Source organism: Schistocerca nitens, chromosome 1 (assembly GCF_023898315.1).
Source record: "Schistocerca nitens isolate TAMUIC-IGC-003100 chromosome 1, iqSchNite1.1, whole genome shotgun sequence".
Classification (NCBI taxonomy): Eukaryota; Metazoa; Arthropoda; class Insecta; order Orthoptera; family Acrididae; genus Schistocerca; species Schistocerca nitens.
Window position 1 is genome coordinate 150,977,110 of NC_064614.1, and position 20,908 is coordinate 150,998,017.

At 39.7% G+C, this 20,908-nt stretch overlaps 1 protein-coding gene across 4 annotated transcripts in view; it reads left to right on the top strand.

Moving 5' to 3' along the window:
• Positions 1–20,908, top strand: part of LOC126243676 (uncharacterized) — a 226,470-nt gene that overhangs the window by 77,782 nt on the left and 127,780 nt on the right. For 3 of the 4 annotated variants that reach the window (XM_049948180.1, XM_049948181.1, XM_049948178.1), the window contains exon 6: positions 10,243–10,428. The exons of the other annotated variant lie outside the window; for it this stretch is intronic. In XM_049948180.1, coding sequence (XP_049804137.1) covers positions 10,243–10,428 — 186 coding nt within the window. The remainder of the gene's footprint in view (positions 1–10,242; positions 10,429–20,908) is intronic. 4 annotated transcript variants of the gene reach the window in all.

Below are 20,908 nucleotides of genomic sequence, written 5' to 3' on the forward strand. Positions count from 1 at the left end.
TGTCCAGTCCCACGCGAATGACAGGAACTGAAATTTCAGTGTAGCAAAGCAAAAGCTGAAATGCTTAACCTCATTTTCAAATGTTCCTTTACAAAAGAAAGGCAAAGAGAATTTCCCCAATTTAATCCTTGTATCACAGAAAAGATGAATGAATTAAGTATTAGTGTCAGTGGTATTGAGAAACACCTGAAATTGTTAAAACTGAACAAAGCTCCAGGGCCCACGGAATCCCTTTCAGATTTAATATTGAATTTTTGGCTGAATTAGTCCCACTTCTGACTGTAATCTTTCGTAGATCCCTCGAACAAATAACCTTTCCAGTTCTTGGAAAAAAACACAGGTTACACCCACCAACAAGAAGCGTAGTAGAAGTGCTCCACAAAACTACCGTCCAACATCTTTGACAGCAATTTGCTGTAGAATCTTAGAAAATATTCTGAGCTCAAACATAATGAGGTATCTTTAACAGAGTGACCTCCTCAATGCCGGCCAGCAGGGATTCTGAAAACATCTATTGTGTGAAACCCAACTTGCTTTTCTCACATGACATATTGAAAACTGTGGATCAAGGCGGTCAGGCAGATGCAGTTCTTCTTGATTTCCAAAAAGTGTTTGACTCGGTACCACACATATGCTAATTGTCAAAAGTACGATCATGTGGGATATCAAGTGAATTTCTGACTGGATTGAGGACATTTCGATAGGGAGAACACAGGATGTTATCTTGGATAGAGACTCATCGTCAGTTGTGGAAGTGACTTCAGGTGTGCCCCAGAGAAGTGTGTTGGGACCCTTGTTGTTCATGTTATATATTAATGACCTTACAGACAATATTAATAGTAACCTCAGACTTTTTGCAGTTATATATAATGAAATACTATCTGAAACAAGCTGCATAAATATTCAGTCAGATCTTGATAAGATTTCAGAGTGGAGCAAAGAGTGGCAGCTTGCTTTAAATGTTCAGAAATGTAAAATTGTGCACGCCACAGAACGAAAACACACAATATTCTGTAACTATAATATCAGTGAGCCACTGTTGGAATCAGCCAACTCATACAAATAATACTTTGTAGGAATGATCACATAGGCCCAGTTGTGGGTGAAGCAGATAGTAGGCTTTGTTTTAGTGGTAGAATACTGGGGAAATTCAGTCAATCTACAAAGGAGATTGCTTACAAATCACTTGTGCGACCAGTTCTAGACTATTGCTCAAGTGCGTGGAACCCGTACCAAATAGAACTAACAGAGAATATTGAACTTATACAGAGAAGGTCAGTGCAAATGGTCACACATTTGTTTGATCTTGTGGAAGAGGATCCCAGAGATACTGAAGGAATTGAGCTAGAAGACTGTTGATCATACCCTGAAATGAGGAACATCCTGCCCAAGATCCTTTCCACCCCTGATAAAGTGGTGCTCTCACCTACACATCCTGCACAGCATCCTAGTCCATCCCTATGCCACTTCCAAGCCAAACCCTTGCCACAGGGATCATATGCTTGTGGAAGACTCAAGTGCAAGACCTGCCCAATCCTCCCACTCAGCTTTTCTTATTCCAGTCCTATCACAGGCTTATCCTACCCTATCAGAGGCTGGGCCACCTGTGAAAGCAGCTATGCCATCTCTTGCTGCTATCATTGCACAGCTCTTTATAGTGGTATGACTAACAACCAGCTGTCCACCAGAATGAATGGTAACTGTCAAACTGTGGCCAAGAGCAAAGTAGACTACTGTATGGCACAACATGCAGCTGAACATAAGATGCTTGATTCCAGTGACTGCTTAACTGCTGAAGCCATCTAACTCTCCTCTCCATCATCAGCTTTCCTGAGCTACACAGATGGAAGTTATCCTTACATCACATTTTCCATTACCGAAATTATTCCTGCCTCAACCTTCAGTAAACTATTGTTCCCATAACCCTCCATGCAACAGTTTCCATCCCTTCTGCCCTTGCACCTCCTCCATATTTACATCCTCCCTCTCTTTCATTATATGCCTCCCTCTACCAATGCACCCGCCCATCTTTACCCTTCTCTGCTCCACTCGTTTTCCACTCCATCTAGTCCCTGCACACTCTGCCAGACAGCGCTCTTCTCTCGCCCCACCTGTGCCCTGCTGTCACTTTTCCTCCCCTGTCCCCTGCAGGTTGCTGCTTTCATTCATGTGGCAGTTGTATTCTGGTCCGAGCTGCTGGAGGTGGTGGTCATTTGTGCATGAGGTGTGCTTGCACATGTGAATGAATGTGTGTATTTCCTTTTTCTGAAGAAGGCTTTGGCCAAAAGCTGGGTGTGTAACAGTCTTTTCAGTGTGCCTGTCTGCAACTCAGTGTGTCATCTTTAAGGTGAGCAGCAATTTGTTCTTTTCCTTGTAGTAACCAAGTAGTACATTAAACCAATCCACATAACACAAATAGACTTTATTTGTAAAGCTCCAAAAAATAACAGAAATAGCCTCTCGTGAATCCACACATCGTGAGACACAGAACAACTGGTGTGAATGGTACAACTGGATGAACATACAGGAAGTCAGTGAGTGCAGCTCTGTGCATATAAGGGTGGAGAAAAATTGTGTCATGAATTTTTAACCCTGGATATCTGATGCCAGTAGGAACCAAAATTACTAATGTTGCGTAGGTTGACAACACACCATTTTTAAACTACGGAAACTTTGCGCCATGCGCTCCGATGGATCGTGGATTCCCCTGTTGCTGTTCGTCAGTTGATGGACAGCACTATGGTTGTCAGTTCACACAGACAAACATCCCTCACACTGTCACTGCCCCAGTGTGATATGCACACATGTTGAATAGGACGTGTTGTCTGTCACCACCTCACGCCAGAGGCATTCACACGTTAGCTTCACTTCGCTTCGGAGCACACACATGTCACCTGCGATTTAGTCATACAGTAAGCATGGTGGCACAGTATTCGTTTGAAGAACAGAGAGATATTGTTTTTGTGTATGGACTAGCCAACAGTAGTGAGCACGAAGGTCAACAGTTGTATGAGGAACGATACCCAGCAAGACATCACCTGCACTCACAAATGTTTACAGCAATTCACCGGCAACTTGGAGAAACAGGCTCGTTAGCAGGATAACATGTTGCTGGAAGACCTCGAACATGACAGGATGCTGCATTTGAAGAGACTGTTCTCAAGTGCTTTGAGGAAGCACCTACGACAAGTACCCGAGCGCTGGGGCACGACATGGGGGTCACTCATTGGTTGGTCTGGGAGGTTTTGAGGGATGACGGTCAGCATCCATGTAGTTTCCACACTGTCCAAGACCTAAATCCTGTGGCGGACTATGAACACAGGCTAGGGTTTTACCGGTGGTTTCTGCGATGTGCTGCATGAGATCCCGACTTCCCCGCCGTTGTGTGTTGTTTACCGACGAGTGCACCTTCCATCGGGATGGCCTTTACAACACTCAAAACATTTATTACTGGGCAAGAAGAAATCATCACATCACATATGTCCACGGACACCAGGATTGATTTCTGCTCAACATTTGGGCAGGCATTATAGATGACTATCTGATTGGGGCAGTCTGTCTATCTCCTTGACTTACCAGGGCAAATTACCTTCACTTTTTGCAAGAAACTCTGCACAGCTAGCTGGAAGATGTTCCCCTGGGCATACGGCAACGCATGTGGTTGCAACACGATGGGGTGCCCGCTTATAACAGTCGTGCCGTGCGCAAATATTTAAATGAACTCTTCGATGGCCGGGTAATTGGCAGAGGTGCTCATAGCACATGGCCCCTGCAATCACCAGACCTCATGCCACCAGACTTTTTCCTGTGGGGATTATTCAGGGTTCTAGTTCACCCACTTGGGCGCGAACCACCTAGAAATGAAGAAGAATTAATTTATCGCATTCAACATGCTGCCAATCACATCAGGGCAATGCCAGGAATCTTTGAAAGAGTTTGGCAAAACACTGTTTGATGTTACCAAGCTTGATCTCTGTTGGTCCATTACAGCCAGAGGAGATCGGCTGGTATGTACTTTTTAATTCAATAAACTTTACCAACAGCCATGCAGTTTAATATATTTTATTTTGCTTTGAAAGCAAGCAGTTTCGCCAATTCATTTTACCATTTTCAGGCTCCATACACTTTTTTCAAATCAACGAACTTATTTTATAGCACCATAAAACTGGGTATTGTGAATTCCAATCATTTTATGGTGCTATACGATAAGTTTGTTGGTTGGAAAAAAGCATATGGGGCCAGAAGATAGTAAAATGAATTGCAGAAATGGGTTGCTTTCAAAATAAAATAAAATATCTTAAAGTGTAAGGCTGCTGGTAAAGTTTATTGAACTGAAAATTACAAAACTTGTGTGGCATCAGAAGGTCACAAGTTTGAGCACCTGCTTTAAGTAAACAATTCCCTAGTTACAAAAAAGGCCCTTTTCAGGGCCGACATAATTTGTAAAAGATTTCTGTATGTGAACCAACAGCTGTTGACAGGTTTTTTCCTGGTACGTCTTATCATGAAAGTACATTGGATGTGTTGGGACCCTGGCAGATTTGCCCCCAGAGTGTAAGGCTGGCATGCTACCACCAAGTGTGTGGGCTGCCTTGAATACATGGCGATCTCCGGCAGGCAAAGCATTTGTGGTCGTGCATTGTCAAGGGCATCTGGCAACAGTGCAATCCTGCAGCCAATCGGAGCACGTGGTGCCAACTTTCCATAGTTTAAAAATTGTGCGTTGTTGACCTAAACAACATTAGTAATTTTAGTTCCTACTGGAATCAGCTATCCAGGGTTAACATTTCATAACACAATTTTTCTCCCCCCTGTATATGCACAAGTTGCAGGCAGATGGTGTGGCAGAGACGTCGCCGTGCACATGCCTCCCACAGGCAGCCTCCAGTGGCTGATCCGAGCTAATACAGTTGCTGGCCTATTCAAATACATGTATGCATCGATACCACACTAGGCATACTCACACTCGCGCGCTCACACACACTAGTAGCAGGACATAGCACAAGTCACCGTCATGTGAAGTGAACATCCAGGCGACGAAGGAGACACCAGTGGCCTGATGAGAGACACATCAATTAGCTCCAGATTGGCAGCAGCCAGTGCCACTGGAGGGAGCGTGATGATGTGCCAGGTAGACAATGGAGCATAGGGCCAGAAAGCGGGAGGATGCGGGCATGCACAAGGACGAGGGGCCCACACGTTGCCTGATGACAGCACTGGAGAACAGGGTGCGATCACCATCAGCAGGCAGGTCCCAGTGTAGAGGAGATGGGACTCGATCCACAGGCGATGATGGCTTAGGCAATGATGGCGAGGGGTCCGGTGCATGCGGCCTGACTGTACAGCAGGCTGTGACAGTGGACTGAGCTAGAGGCAGACCAGAGCCCACTGCTGAGAAGCTAGAACCCCAGAGCACTACACATGGAAGAGGCAACCAATGGAATGGGCTTGCCTACACAGCAGGTGACGACAGGCAGGGGGGTGGACTGTGGCGACGGGGGCCACACCCATGAACTTGTAGCTACCAGTGGCAAGTGGGGCCGCAACTGATCAAAGTGGTGAGCCACCAGTCCATCAGCAGTATGAATGGCACAAAGGTGACTTCCCCAGTGGCAAACAACAGTGGCTGTTATCCACTTGGCCAGCGACCTAACGCTCATGCCCACAACAGCGATCCCAGCAAGAAGCGGCCGACCTAACTTGCCAGCTGCAGGTGCGGCACAGGCCACAGAAGTTGGAGGAGTATTCATACCTGCCGACTGTGAAGGAACTTGGCTGGGCTCTGCTCCATCATAGCCAAGAAGCGATAGGTGCTCAGAAAATGGAGAAGGGCATCGTCCAGTGGAGAATCCACAACAAACTTTTGCATTTGGGATTTGAACATATGCACTAGTCGTTCTGCCTTGCCATTTTATTGAGGGTTGAATGGTAGAGCCATAATATGACAAATGCCGTGACGGGAACGATACAGTTGAAAGGTGTGAGAAACGAATTGAGGGCCAGTATCGGAAACTAAGTACAAGGCAACCCCACAATAGAAAAAACTCTCAAAAGCATACAAATTGTGACCTCAGCCAATGTCGATGCACACCTGTGAATGTAAGTAAACGCAGAAAATGCATTCACAACCAGGAGACAATAGGAATTCAAGGAGCCTCCAAAGTCTGCATGAATACATTCCCATGGCTGGTGGGAAGGGGATGAGAGGGACAGGGAGGCCCTGGGAGCTGCCTGTTGTTGGGCACACTGCTCACATGCCACGACAAAACAGACAATTTCGCCATCAATCCCTGGCCACAAAACATGTCACCTAGCTAACAGTTTAGAGTGTGAAGCTCCCCAGTGTCCCTGGTGGAGAGTGTGTAGAACCTTGCGCCATAATGACTACTCTCAGAGAGAGGTCTTCCATAAACAACCACAAAACACAATCAGGAACGGAGAGGTGATACCATAAGGAATAATAATTGTGCAGGGGGTCCAAAGCCCAACCCGGTGGTTTATCTGCCCAGCTCTGATCAATAGACTGCGTTACCTGACTGAGAACTGGGTCGGCGCCAACGGCAGCTGTTGTGCGTGAGCTTGTAATTGGGAAACCCGCCACTGTAGCTTGCATTTCAACATCAAGATGGAAGCAAAACAATTCTTCGTGATCAAAGTTGGAATCAGGACCCACAGGAAGGTGGGCAAGGCATCTGCGTGGGCATGTTTAGATGTAGGTCAAAAATGGATGTCATAATCATAGTGAGACAAGAAGAGTGCCCAGCATTCTAGGCAGTCACAGCTCCTTGTGCAGTCCTTGGCCTGTACAGCACTGGGCCTGCCTGTTTACCACCACCACAGGCACTTCCTTGTGCAAGCTATCTGTTGTCCTAGTGGGTACATCTTATGGCACTAATGCCACATTGCCCCTCGGTCCAATTTGGTAACTCACTGCTTGAGAAACTTCAAAAGATTGTGCTATTTACAAAACTACTCCCATTGGAGGGTTTTCACAGAGTAAAGCCTTCTGGCACACTTCATTGTCCGGAACTAAACAGATAATTGTGTTGTGCCCAATGTGGTCGACATAAGAGTCATTATGGGCGTCAGTAACAGATTGACACTTAAGGCTAAGGCCATGAAGTTCAGCTGCCCAGCTCCTGGATGTCTGATTTGGTTTCTTGTGGCATCCGTAGAATTCAACTCGTGTTGCTACGACATGCATTCATTTGCAGTGGTAAGTGGACAATAAACTGCATGTGTGATCAAAAGTAAGAGTTGCTGGTTCTTGTAAAGGGGCAAGCTGACACAACAATTAACACATTTCAGGTGGAATTCTCAAGAGTAAGAAGGCTGTGCACAAATTCAAGACTGTCACACCGAAAGCCAAAGAACACTGTCTTAGTCTTTTTCCATTAGCTCACCAATCCTCAGCCAAATCAACATATGGAGGAAAAGGGGGTGTATGGACTGGTGGAATAGTACCCTGTCTGTTCATGGAAGCTGACAAAGTGGTCACTGCCGAAGTAAGCCGTTCAGGTAGGGCCAATAGCATATCCGACAAAACGGCATTTAAAGACTGCACATGCAGATACCATCCCATCCTCGTCGCCAGTTGTGTAGTAACCAAGTAATAAAAGAAACTAATCCACGTAACACAAATATGGCTTTATTCATAAACCTCAGAATTATAACAGAAATAGCCTCTCGTGAATCCACACATAGTGAGACACACAACAAATAGTGTGAACGGTACAACTAGATTAACATAGAGGAGGTCAGTCAACACTGCTCCACATATGTATATGTACGAATCGCTGTCAGGCGGTGCGGCATATACTGCGCCTCGTGCACACCTACCACAATTGGCATCCAGAGGCCGGCTCGCACTGATACAGTTGCTGGCTGCAGCCCGCTCTGATACAGTTGCTGGCTGATTCAAACGTACATATGTGGCAACACCACACTTGGCACACTCATATGCACTAGTAGCAGGATTAAACATCCTTATATTGTTGATGTTCCAACCTGGAGTTTCTGTTATTTGATAAATTTCCTTGAGATGGAAAAGCTCCCGTCCACAATTCAGCACAGGTTTAAAAAGCATCTTTGTACGAAACTCAGTTGCCCTTTTCTGGTATGATATCTTGCAAACCATGGATGAAGGATATCAGGCAGAGTCCATATTCCTAGATTTTCAGATAGTGTTTGACACGGTGCCCCAAAACAGACTATTAACAAAGATCCTAGCATATGGAATAGGTTCCCAATATGTGAATTTCTAAAGGACTAGTTAAGTAACAGAACCCAATAAATTGTCCTCGATCGTGAGTGTTCGTCAGAGATGAGGGTATTGTCAGGAGTGCCCCAGGGAAGTGTGATTGGGCCAGGCCACTCTTATTCTCTACATGCATAAGTTGTGTGACAGATAGGGTGAGCAGCAGTCTGTGGATGTTTGCTGATGACTGTGGTGCATGGGAGAATGTCATTGTTGACTGAATGTATGAGGACAGAAGATGACTTAGACACAATTTCTAGGTGGTGTGGTGATTGGCAGCCTGCTCTAAATTTAGAAAACTGTAAGTTAATGCAGTTGAGTTGGAAAAACAACCCTGTAATGTTTGAATACAGTGTTAGTAGTGTGCTGCTTGACAGTCATGTTGATTAAATGTCTGGGTGTAACATTCCTAAGCTGTATCAAATAGAACAAGCACATAATGATAGTAGCTGGGAAGGCAAATGTTGACTTCGGTTTTTTGGGAAAATATAGGAAAGTGTGGTTCATCTGTAAAGGAGACCGCATAGAGGAGACTAGTGCATCCCTTCCTTGAGTAGTATTCGAACTAGAATGGGAGGGTTGTGTCAAACCACTGTTCATACATTTAATTTGGGTTCTAGGTATCCATTTGAACTATGGTACAAACCACCCCCTTCCAAGCACTGTGGTGTGCAAAATAGGTGGGCAGTTGAGCAGAACCTGGGTCAGTGGTGTAAGGGTCTCCTCATCAACAGGATTGTGGAGGTGGCCAGGTGCCAGTGCATCTCTCAGACATGCATTCCTAGGGGTGCAGCAAATAGGTGGGGCAGTTACATTCTGAACCAGTATGATGTACGAATGTCACATGATTCTCTCATTTCTATCGAGGGTAATTTGGGGACTGTGCAGTGCCTTGACAGGACCCTCGAACCTGTTGTCTTTTTTCACACTCAGTGTTCCGCTTGCAGATTTTGGTTTCAGAGATATGTAAAGCTGTACACTTTTGAACACACTACATGTAGTTTTATCTTATTGATTTCCTTCTGTTTCACAGTGATGGTACTACTTTTTTCCCTTCTTCTTCATCATTTTTTTTCTTTTTCTTTTTTCTTTTTTTTCTTTAATGAAATCCACAGATATAGACCTCAATATTCGACCAAGATTGTGACCAGTAAAATATAAAATAATAAGAATAGTTTTGATTGTGTTTCTGATTATTTGGCATCTGGTTATGATGGCTGTTAACTGTCTGCATGAGGCGGAAGTGTTAACCGTTTCTGGATGCCTTAGCAGATGTCCCACTAACCTGTTTTTTCTTCTCATTGGGACTTCCCTCCTGATACATTCTAACACTGATTCATTGTCTATTTTATCTGTCCATTGTATTAACATTTTTCAGTTACACATCCTTTCAAGCACTTGAAGTTTCTTCTAATCGTCCTCATTTCCCTTCTATACAGTGCTGTGCTCCAGAGGTATACTTTTAGGAACTACTTCATTTCCATAACAGTATCTTATATCAGTAGAACTGTTTTGTTGAAGAAGACTTGCTTTGCATTTACTAGACAGTTTCTTATATCTCCTTCAGTTTGTCCATCATATATAACCTTACCACTTAGCTAGGAGAAAACCAAGTCATTACTCTCCTTTCTAATGCTCTTTGTCACCTTCATTTTAGCTTTGTTTCTCCTTAAACCATATTCTTGGATAGTATGGTGTACATTCCTTGAATAGTCTCCCCAGTCTTCTTTACATCCAGCCAGAAGGGTCATGTGGCCATGACTTGCATACTTTAGAATTGGCTCATCTAGCCAGTTACAGGGTAAGCTACAGCTTGAAATGGAATTAGGACTGTGGCATAGGAAGTAAAACAAAAAGTACCTAAATAATGTATTCATGCCTCTGCTTCATACTAATCAGTTTTCTCCTTTCAAAATTTCAACAATAGGTATGTTTATGTTTTACACATCCATGTGTGTGTAGAGTGCATGTACATTTTTCCACAGGTGCTGGATGTCAGAGAGATAGTTCCTTGCCTGGGCATTGTGAGTGTGGCTGACGGCTCTGTCTGCAGCTGCCCTTTTCTCACAATAAACAATGACAAGGAAGTGGAATTTGTGTCTGTGGATGAATCTGATTTGTCTGTAGATATAATTGTAACACTGAAGACAGAGGCTCTGAAAAATCTCAAGGTTGGTATTTTTTTTATGCTAATGAAAGAGAGAGAAGTGTGGTAAGTAAGATGTGGTGTGCAATAGTAGTACTAATTAAGGGGTGCTCTATGTGGTGTATTATAGTTCATACTCAGTTAAAATGTATCGTGCTTGAGTCACATTTGCTCTTTGTGAAATATCTCCCAGGTTTCATAGTCAATACCGGGACTCTCAAATAGAAAAATACAAACTTCTAGAGTAAATATGAGACTGGATTTGGATCGAGCCCCAAAGGCTGAATTTGGATTGATTCCCAAATCTTTTGATCAGCAGTCTGGCATATAACCACTTAAAGACCAACACATAATTTTGTTAAATAACTGGCCGATAGAGATAACTTTCCTGACTGACCAGTTTAAGCGCATTTGAGCATTTGGTAGTCAAATTATCGTCCTCCTATGATTACTGACTTATCTAGAACTTTATACCAATTGTATAGTTATCGCTGCTTGGGTCTGGAGTTTTGTGCCAGATGTTTAACATTATTGGCAACTGTAGAACTCCTTTTACTTACTGTTCATTGCAAATAATACTAATTTCACTTTCTTACCCTGCTACAATGAATTGCCTTTCAAATTTTTCATATGAATTACAAGTCATCTCGAAGGATTTTTATGTAAGCAGTTATTATCTGCACTCATTACATCACCAACATTCTCCTTAACCTAATGTTACGTCTAGCGGGGAAAAAAAGAAATTTATAATTCAACAATGTGTAAGTGTTTACAAAAGCTCCTTTAGTATTTATTTCTTGCTTAAACTTGTATTTGTGCAAAACTAAATCCATGCTTATGTAGTTTCACTGGATTCTTAACTGAAGGTTGCAATTTAACTTGACTTCATCTGCAAAACTTTGCTAGTCAAAGTTGATCCTAGTTCATACTAAACAGTCTGAAATTAAAATTTATACAATGCAGATTTAAAAGTTCAGCTTTATTTGTGTTCAGTACTTGCACTGAACCAAGACCAATTACTTTATACAAGAGCCATCCAGAAGGCAACAGATGTTTTTAAATAAAAAATAACAATATGGGAAAACCAAATTTTATTATATACACTTTACAGATACATTCTTAAACTATTTTTCTATGTAATTGCCATTCAAATTGAGGCACGTGTCATACTTTGGCACAAGTTTTTTAATACCATCTCTGTAGAAAAATGCCTCTGCAATTGCAGCCTGGTTTATACCAGCATGCAGGTTGGCATCAGTATCAAACCATTGTGTAGTGAACCATGTCTTTTTTGCTAGGAAGAGATGGTAGTCATTTGGCGCCAAAACTGGGGGCCACCCATCCAGAACGACACAGGAGCTCTTAGTTACTGCTGGAAGTGTGTGGACATGCGTTGCCATGAAAAAACAAATCTTTTTTTGCTAAGTTTTCCCAGACGCCTGTTTTGTATTGCCTGCCTTAACTTTGTCAGTGTTTGACAATATGTCTCTGAGTTAATTTGTTATTCCATGTTCACAGAAATCAGTGAGAATCATTCCCTTAGAGTCTCTAAACACAATAGCATGATCTTTCATACTGACAGTGTTTACAAACACTTCCTTGGTTTTGTGGGAGAATTTCCCTGTACTCATTCCACTGACTGCATTTTTGTTTCACAATTGACATGCTTCACCCATGTCTCATCCACAGTTATGATATGCTTGATAAATTTCTTACCATTTTTCTTGTAATCTTCGAGGAAGGTCAGTGCTGCAGCTGCTCTCTGTTTTTTGTGATCTTCTCTTAGGATGCAGGGAACCCACTGAGCACAAAATTTGTTGTAACCAAGAAAAAGATATGCTTTCAAATGGAGAATAATCATAAGTGCTACAGAAAGAATAAACCTTACAACTAATATAATTCTTTAAAGACAGTGAATACAGTGACATATTTTTAATTCTTGTCTACAGCCTTCATAGAATTGGTTTCCAGGTGTTCTTTCACGTCACCCATTTTATGGTTCTTACATTTCATTGTCTCTTTGTTCCAAAAAAGAGTCCTTCAAATACGTTTCAGGCATCGCTTTACAAGTGACTTGAAAGTTCCAATCTGCATCAGCTCACAAAATATTGATACATAAATTCAAGTACATAAGAAAAGACATATACATAAGAAAACATCATATGTTGTAAAAATACGAGAACCTACATAATTGGATTAATATTTCAAGAAATTATTTTACAGTATTCATAAGAATAGTTTCTTTATCATATATTGCTCATCTCCTGAGTCTCAGTCATATTCATTGGGATATAGTGTAATATTTGTCTTGGACAAAATGGTGACAAAATATTTGTTTACAAATTAAAGTAAGTGTCATTAGTATTTCACCTTGTACAGTCTCAGTTAATTCTCAATACACATTTTATCAATACAACGACTTTCACTGTAAGTCATGTGCCAGACCCTCTTTTAATCTAACACACAACAATCAAGACCCTTCCTCTTTGACAACACTAAGATAAAACCTGGCAACATTAGGGCAACATCTGACAGAGTTAGGGCAATGACAAACCAGACAGCTTTATAAAAACTGACACCACATAGGCAAATTTAAGTCCAACTTTAGGTAAATTTTTCATTATTATTCTTGTAGAAAACCTTTGAAGCAAATGCTGGCAATTTCATGTTGGTGAAACAAAATTATGTCAGTATATTCTAATATTTCATAACATATTTCCTTTCTCTTCCATACATAAGTCTTCATGAACTGTGTATTACTGTTTTCTCTTCCTCGCATGTGGCTGCATTTAAACAACCTCTCATCATCAAGTCTCATAATCTTATGTATCTCATGGAAAAATATGTGTAAAAGTCATATATGCTTAAACAACAATATACAAATAAAACCATTCTAAAATGCTAATATTTTTAAGCGTTTCATTCAGTTTCTTGCAAATCAATTTCACCTTAATATTTCAATCCACAAAGCAACATACTAACCTTCGTGTATAAGTCTAGAAAGAAATATGTACATAGCTCCCAAGTCTAGAAACTGATATGTACATAGCTCCCTGATAAATGCATTCTATGTGTGTTGTCTCTCTAACTTATCTGTTTTATCTTAAATTGTGTGTGACACAAATGTACCTTTAAAAATTCTTACTCTGAGTATATCAAAATCATGAAGTGTTTGGTCATAACATTAAACATAGCAGGATCACAACTGTTTTGTCTTGGTTCTAGAACACAGCATCTCTTGACAGAAATCTTCAGCTTTCATGTGAAATATTGTTAATGTGGAAATTGTGTTTTGCTTATCCTTAAAAATTTTCAAACTTTATATCCACTTTGCTCTTGTTTGACACAGATAGAATGTATCTTTCTCACTATTAATTTCCTCAAATTCTCATCATCACGGAATAGTAAAATGCATTCAAAAAGCATTTTCTGTAAAATCCATCACCTCACAATCAGTGTTATCCTCTACTTGTTTGAAAATTAAACAACAAAAGTTTAGAACAGAAAATTCAGTGTAGTATTCAATAATTTAAAAAATTTTTTAAAATAAGCTTGTGTGCTCACATAATTACTTAGGTATGTCTTAAAATAAAAGGAAAAAAATCTGCTCTCATTCATTTAATGTAACATAGAATTCAGAATGTAATAGTAATGTTAAAAAAATTTGATGGTTATCTTCAGTTATTGATAGATGTGTAATTAAGCTGTGTATGTGGAATGCAACACTGGTGTGTTTCTGTTGAGCAAATGTCACATTAGCTGGGGCACCTTACGTATGCCACACTCATGGTACATGAAGTGTGTGTGTACCCCCCTGAGGGTTGCAGTTATTAAAAATATGGTTTCAGCTGAGTAATACAGGGTGTGCATTAAGTCCAGGAACACTTTTAATTATTTATTGCACAAGAACCAAACATTGTACAGATATCATACATATGTCATATTGAAGAGAAACCCTGAAAGTTATTTTTCATGTGTACCGCCACAGCGTAGTTGGGTAATTTGCCGATAGTCAGTGCTAGTTGCAAACATGGCGAATTCAGCTGCGGAGTGAGCTCTCTCTGTGTTGGAGTTCGACAAAAATGTGTGCTATTGCTGTGAACAGGCATAATTGTCTAATATGGGGTACAAAGCATCCACATGAATGCATTGAATGTTTTTTGTGCCTTGTCAAGTCGAAAACTGTACGGGCCATTCTTATTTGCTGAAAGCACTGTCACTGGATATTCCTACTTGGACATGTTGCAGCTCTGGCTGATGCCTCAAATGCAATCAGACTCTCCATTCATATTTCAGGAGGATAGGGCTCCACCCCATTTTCATCGTGAAGTTCGTTGGTACCTGAACATGGAGCTGCCACATCAGTGGATCGGCCGTGCTACAGAAGGGGACAGCTGTTTCATGAAATGGCCACCCCGATCACCAGATCTCTCTCCGTGTGACTTTTTTCTGTGGGGTCACATTAAAGATCTGGTGTATGTACCACCTCTACTACGTGATGTAGCAGAGCTCCCTGAGAATATAGTGGAAGCGACTGCTACAGTCGATGATGCCATGCTGAGACATGTATGGCAAGAATTCAATTACCATATTGACGTCTGCCGGGTCCCTCATGGTTCGCATATTAAATGTTTGTATAAAATAAAAAAAATAAAAAAAATTGAAAAAAAAACCCTTCAGAGTTTCTCTTCAAAATGAAATATGTATGACATCTGTAAAATGTTTAGATCTTGTGCTATAAATAATTGAAAGTGTTCCCAAACTTTATGTACATCCTGTATTTCTTAATCCAAACAACTTCTTTGACCTAGGATATATCAAATGGTAAGCATTAGGATGAAGTATCTCTAGAATTTCAAATGGTTCAATGTAAATACCAAAAAATTTCTTTATTTCCTTATTGATGGCTTTACATTTTTCGTAACTTTTGGGTAATACCAGATCCCCTACCTTATATTGAATGACTTTAAGTTTCATATCTTGTTTTCGGTTTCCTTGTCTTGTGGCATAATTCCATATTGTCCCTAACAATTTTGTTTCTGTCATTTGCAATGATTTCAGTATGAGCTGGATAATCTACTAATTTATTCAAAATATGTTCTGGTTTTTATCATACTGTATTTCATATGGTGTGAAACCTGTGGTAGTGCGTTGTGAACTATTCAGTACATCTTCAAATTGATTGAGGTACCAAGGTCAGGTTGTGTGATCTTTTGCACAGTATGTCCTGCAAAGCCTACCTTGCACACGTACCTCTATGTTGGATTTCACAATAGTGAATAAATGGATATTAAAATATGTTTTATTTTTTCATAGCTAGTAAATCCTTTCCATATGGCTGAAGTGAACTGACTGCCATTACCTGATAAGATTGGTTGTGGCTTACCCACTTTCAAGAAATTATCTTTAGTAAAACACTGAATAATTTACCTGCTGGTTGCTTTCCTCAATGGATACAATTTTATAAATTTTGAAAACAGATCTACTGCAACTAAAATATAACAACTATCTTTGGAGCAAGGTAGTTTTCCAAATAAATCAATGACAATTAGTTCAGACTTACCTTTTGGGCACATACTTTCCATAACACACTGATGCTTTTGATTGGAGCCTCTAACTCTCAGACATCGGTCACAAGTTAACAGACAATTCCTATCTCTTCTAGCGATATTATTGAAATATACATTTTCCTTCAGTTTTTGTATACATTTCATTATGTCACAGTGTTCATAACTCTGGTGTATGTATTTAATTAATGTATCTACATGTTTGGGCCATCATACTTTCCAACTGTCTGAGTCGGGACTACTTCTTCAAAATAGAATCCCTTTAAAAACCTGATAATATAATTTCACTTTTTCATCCCCTTTTTATCCATATAATTTTTTACTAATTTCCATTCTTCATCTTGATTTTGGTTGCACATTAATTGGTTACAGATATTAGCAATTTCCTGCTTCCCTTTTATTCTCTATATGTACATATCTGAAAATTTTTGTTGTTCTGTAAGTTTTCATTTTCTTGTTAACCCCCCCACTAGAAATCTAGACAGAGCATCTGCTATCACATTTTGGTCTCCTTTTATGTAATGTATTGTGTAGTTAAATTGTGATAGGAAAATAGCCCAGCTAGTAATTCTGTCATGAAAAAGTTTGCATTCCTATATGTAGCTCAAAGTTTTGTGGCCAGAGAAAACTATTGTTTTTGGTCAGAGAAAACTATTGTTTTATGACGAACTAGGTAGCTCTTCAACTTTTTAAATCCCCAGACATAACTAAGAGTTCTTTTTCTGTGACAGTATAATTTCTCTCGTGTTTCTGTAATCCTCTCCTAGCAAAACTGATTGAAAAGTGTTCTATAGCCCCATTGATTTCTTTCTGCTGAAAAAGTTGTACCCCAAACCCATAATCACTTCCATCAGTTATAAGACAGAATAGTAATGCCCAATCAGGCCTATGAAGGATTTTACTGTTGCAAAGTTTCTTCTTAATTTCATTGAATGCCTCTTGACATTTAGTTGTCCATTCCCAAATTGAATTTTTCTTAAGAAGTTCTCTGAGACATGGTGCATTAAGTGCCTGCGTACATACATATTTATGGTAAAAGTTTGCCAAGCCATAAAATGACGTAAGTTGCTTTTTATTTTTGGGTAATGGAAATTCCTGTATGGCCATGAGTTTATCTTTGTCAGGCATAATCCCCTTTTCACTAATAGTGTGGCTTAAAAATTTAATTCTGTAACTCCAAATTTACATTTCTCTAATTTCAAAGTCATCCCCCCCCCCCCCCCCCCCCCCCCCCCGGTATAAACTTTTTTTCCAATTTGCCTTAAAGTTTCGATATGTTCTTCCTATGTGTTACTAGTTACTAAAATATCGTCCACATAGATTACCAATTTGGACAATTATTTTTCTACCTAAGACACATATAAATTCAGCAACTGAAATGTTAAGTCCAAATGGCACTATACAAGATTCATAGCTTTTTGCATTATATAAAAATTCAGCATACTGTCTTGAATTTGGCTCTTAAACAATTTGGTGTAACCTTGATTGCAAATCTAGACTGGAAAAAATATTTTGTGTCACTGAATTTATGCAATAATTCCTCCAGGGATTCAGGATATTCAGTTTTCCATCCAAGGAATTTGTTCAGATAGTGAGAATCCAAAACAAGCCTAACATCTCCATCTTTCTTAGAAACAACACCCATTGGATTATTGTACTGGCTGCGGCTCCTTTCCTCTATTCCCCATTTTTGCATCTTCTGGATTTCTCTCTCCACTAATTTTCTTTTGCAAATGGAGACCCCATATGGTTTGATAAAAAATGGATCATGCTGTTTCATTTTTAATCTCCAGACACAATTTTTAACTCTTCCTGGCTGATTACAAAACATGTCACAATTTTCTCGCAGAAACTGATCTAAATCTTTTCTCTCATAATTGGATAAGCTATCTGCAGTACTTACTTTATCACTGACTAACTGTGAAAAACTATTACTATCAAAATTGTCCTCTTGTTCCTTCTCTAAACCTTCAATGTACTTGTCATCAGAAAATTCAATTTCTCTTATTTGATTACTGCAATTTTCTGTATACTTTAAATGTTATTTGGCCTTACCAGAACTGCCAGATTTTGGTTCTGTGAAACATATTTTTAAGTTTTCCCAATAAAAAATTGCTTTTGCTTTTATTATTCAATTCATGCCCATCAGAATATCTTCATTTAGGTCTACCGCAACAAAACATCCTTGTTCAAAAAATAAATCCCGAATTATAAATGAAATCAAAGCCTTTTTGGAAAGTGATTTGTGCACATACCTGTAGTTCCCTTGATCTTATCACCTATTACAGGAAATTCTATGTATGAAGCACTGTTTTTCAACCTTTCTCTTACTTTATCAGATATGCAACAAATGGAACTACCCGTGTCCATTAGACACATGCCTTTCCTATTGTCAATTGTTATTTCAAAATATGGACTACCAGGTAACTCTTGTTTATCAATTTTCACTTCCTCCATTAATAAATCACCTTCTATTTCTTTAAAATCTAAATAATGCATGGCAATTGTTTATTCGCTGAAACTGTTCCTAAATCACACAAAGACATATCACCATTAGACTGAATTTCTTCTGGATCTGACAAACTACTGCTTTCTGTGTAAGAGGACTCACTAATTATACCTTGCTGCCTGCCTGAATTATTACTTATCTCATTGTTTATTTGTGTGTGTTCCATGATTTAATTATTCTCAAATTCCAAATAATATCATCACTGCTACATTTCACTTCACTGACTTCTTGCTTATTTAAAACCTCTAAAACATTGTAACCTATCTGCTTAGTTTGTTCAGTCTTATCATTACTATTAGCCAAAATCTCCCTGACATCAATAGAAGACCACTGATTTCCATGTACCTTATCATCACTCATTAAATCTTCAATACCTACTAATTGACTATTATTAACTTCATCTTCCAATACTTATACAAAATCATCCCATCAAGCTCCTCTTTAAACAAAATATCATTAACGTCATCATTGTCGTCGTCATCATCATCATAATCATAATCATCATCTGAGTCACATGCATCAGCATGGACCTCGGCTTCAACATCAAATCTCCCCTACTGCTACATCATCATCTGAATCAGCTACTAAAGCATCAATATTTTTGGGTACAAGGGTATCATTTTGGCTTACTACTACATCAGACAAAACTGGTTGATCATCATTAACAAACAAACTAGCAATACTATAATCATCATTATAACCATCCTTGGATACACGCTTGTTGTCAAATAAATTTGTCAGGTCCTCTTCACTAAGCTTATAACTATTTTGTGTCTTTGTGTCATCATTACTCATTTCTTTTAACATATAGTTCCAAAATTCATAGTGCTTATTTACATTATTAACGTGGTAGTTCCTATTGTAATCCCTTCTATTTTCATTCAATATACTAACCTTTCTGCTTGAGAGGTCAATTTTTGCCTTTCTCTCGCTAAGAAAGTCGCACACCAGGATGCAGGCCACACATAATCCTTTTACCACTAGAAAAGCACACTTTATGGTTTCTTTCCCAAGGCATAATTCCACCCACACCTGGTATTGAATATTCTATGTCTGTGCGCTAATGGCTCCAGTAACACGACAGTTTTGCACTGGGTAAGTAGGCAATTTGCGGTTATGACTTAAAGTTTTGAAAAAATCATAGCTCAGTACGTTAGTTGTAGCTCCTGTTTCTACATATATTTTTATTGGAATGTTATTTATTTGTGCTTTTAATATGGTTTGCACTATTTAGATCTCCTTATTACCACATTTATTCAGTTCCGTTAATAAATCCCATTGCATTGTGTTGCCTTCTTGGTATCTCAGCATGCGGATATTGTTTTGGAAATTGTCCTGAGATGTGCCCCCCGCTCCATCCATCGACCAACAATGGGGAGCTTATTTCGGTCGATTCTCGTTTGACGGTCGTGAAATGTTATTGCTTCCTTCACCTGTCATTTCAGTGACCCCCCACACCGCTATTACTATCCGTCCAAGGCTGTGGTATCACATTTGTGTTTGACATTGTATTCTGGTTGTCATCTTGGTAATTATTACTGCTTACTGTAGGTGTTTGCTGCATTGAACTGTGCATCCACTGCACCGCATAGTTGTGATTATTCGGACTGCTATTTTGATTAGGCCATTGCCCTTCATGCATACTACGTTTTTGATTCTGATTCCCATTATTGCTGTTGTTATATCCTGGACAGTGTCATTCTTCGCATCTACATTTTTTGCTATACGGCATCTGACCATTTCCTTTTCTCCCATTATGTTCATTATGTTGTTCTCGTTTACTGTTGTTGTTGTTCCTGAAGTTGGGATTTTAATTCCGGTTTTCATGTTTCCTCGGCGAAAAGTTCCCATTTTCTCAGTCTCGATTCGTCCGGCATTCCTCTTGTGATAGGTCTATCTTGTCTAACACCGATAAATATCTCTCCTGATCGTCTTCTGCAATGTTGTTTAATTTATCAGGGATGTGACCTGGTAAGCGAAGATTTAAAATACGTATCACATCTCGTGCAGATATGGGCTCATCCCAAAATCTCATCTTATTAATGTTCTTTTCAAAATATTTCTGCAGGGTACCTTGTTTTGAATTAAACACCTCAGGGTTACAGACTTCCATCCTAAGGTGTTTTTGTATTGCCTTTGACCAATAGCAGTCTAAGAATGCCTTTTCAAATTGTGCAACGCTCTGACAGTTATCAATAATTTAATTCGCCCACAGGGCAGCGTCGCCCTGGATATGCGCTATTATAAACTGAATCTTTTGTCGATCATTCGACGCACTGGGTAAAATATTCTGAAATCCATTTATAAATATCACAGGATGCACCGATTTCTTTTCTGTTTTGTAAACTTGAAAATGACAGTGTTTTATTAGAGTCTCATCAGTAGTGGTAGTTACAGTAGAAGAATTTGCCCCCATTTGATTATACATT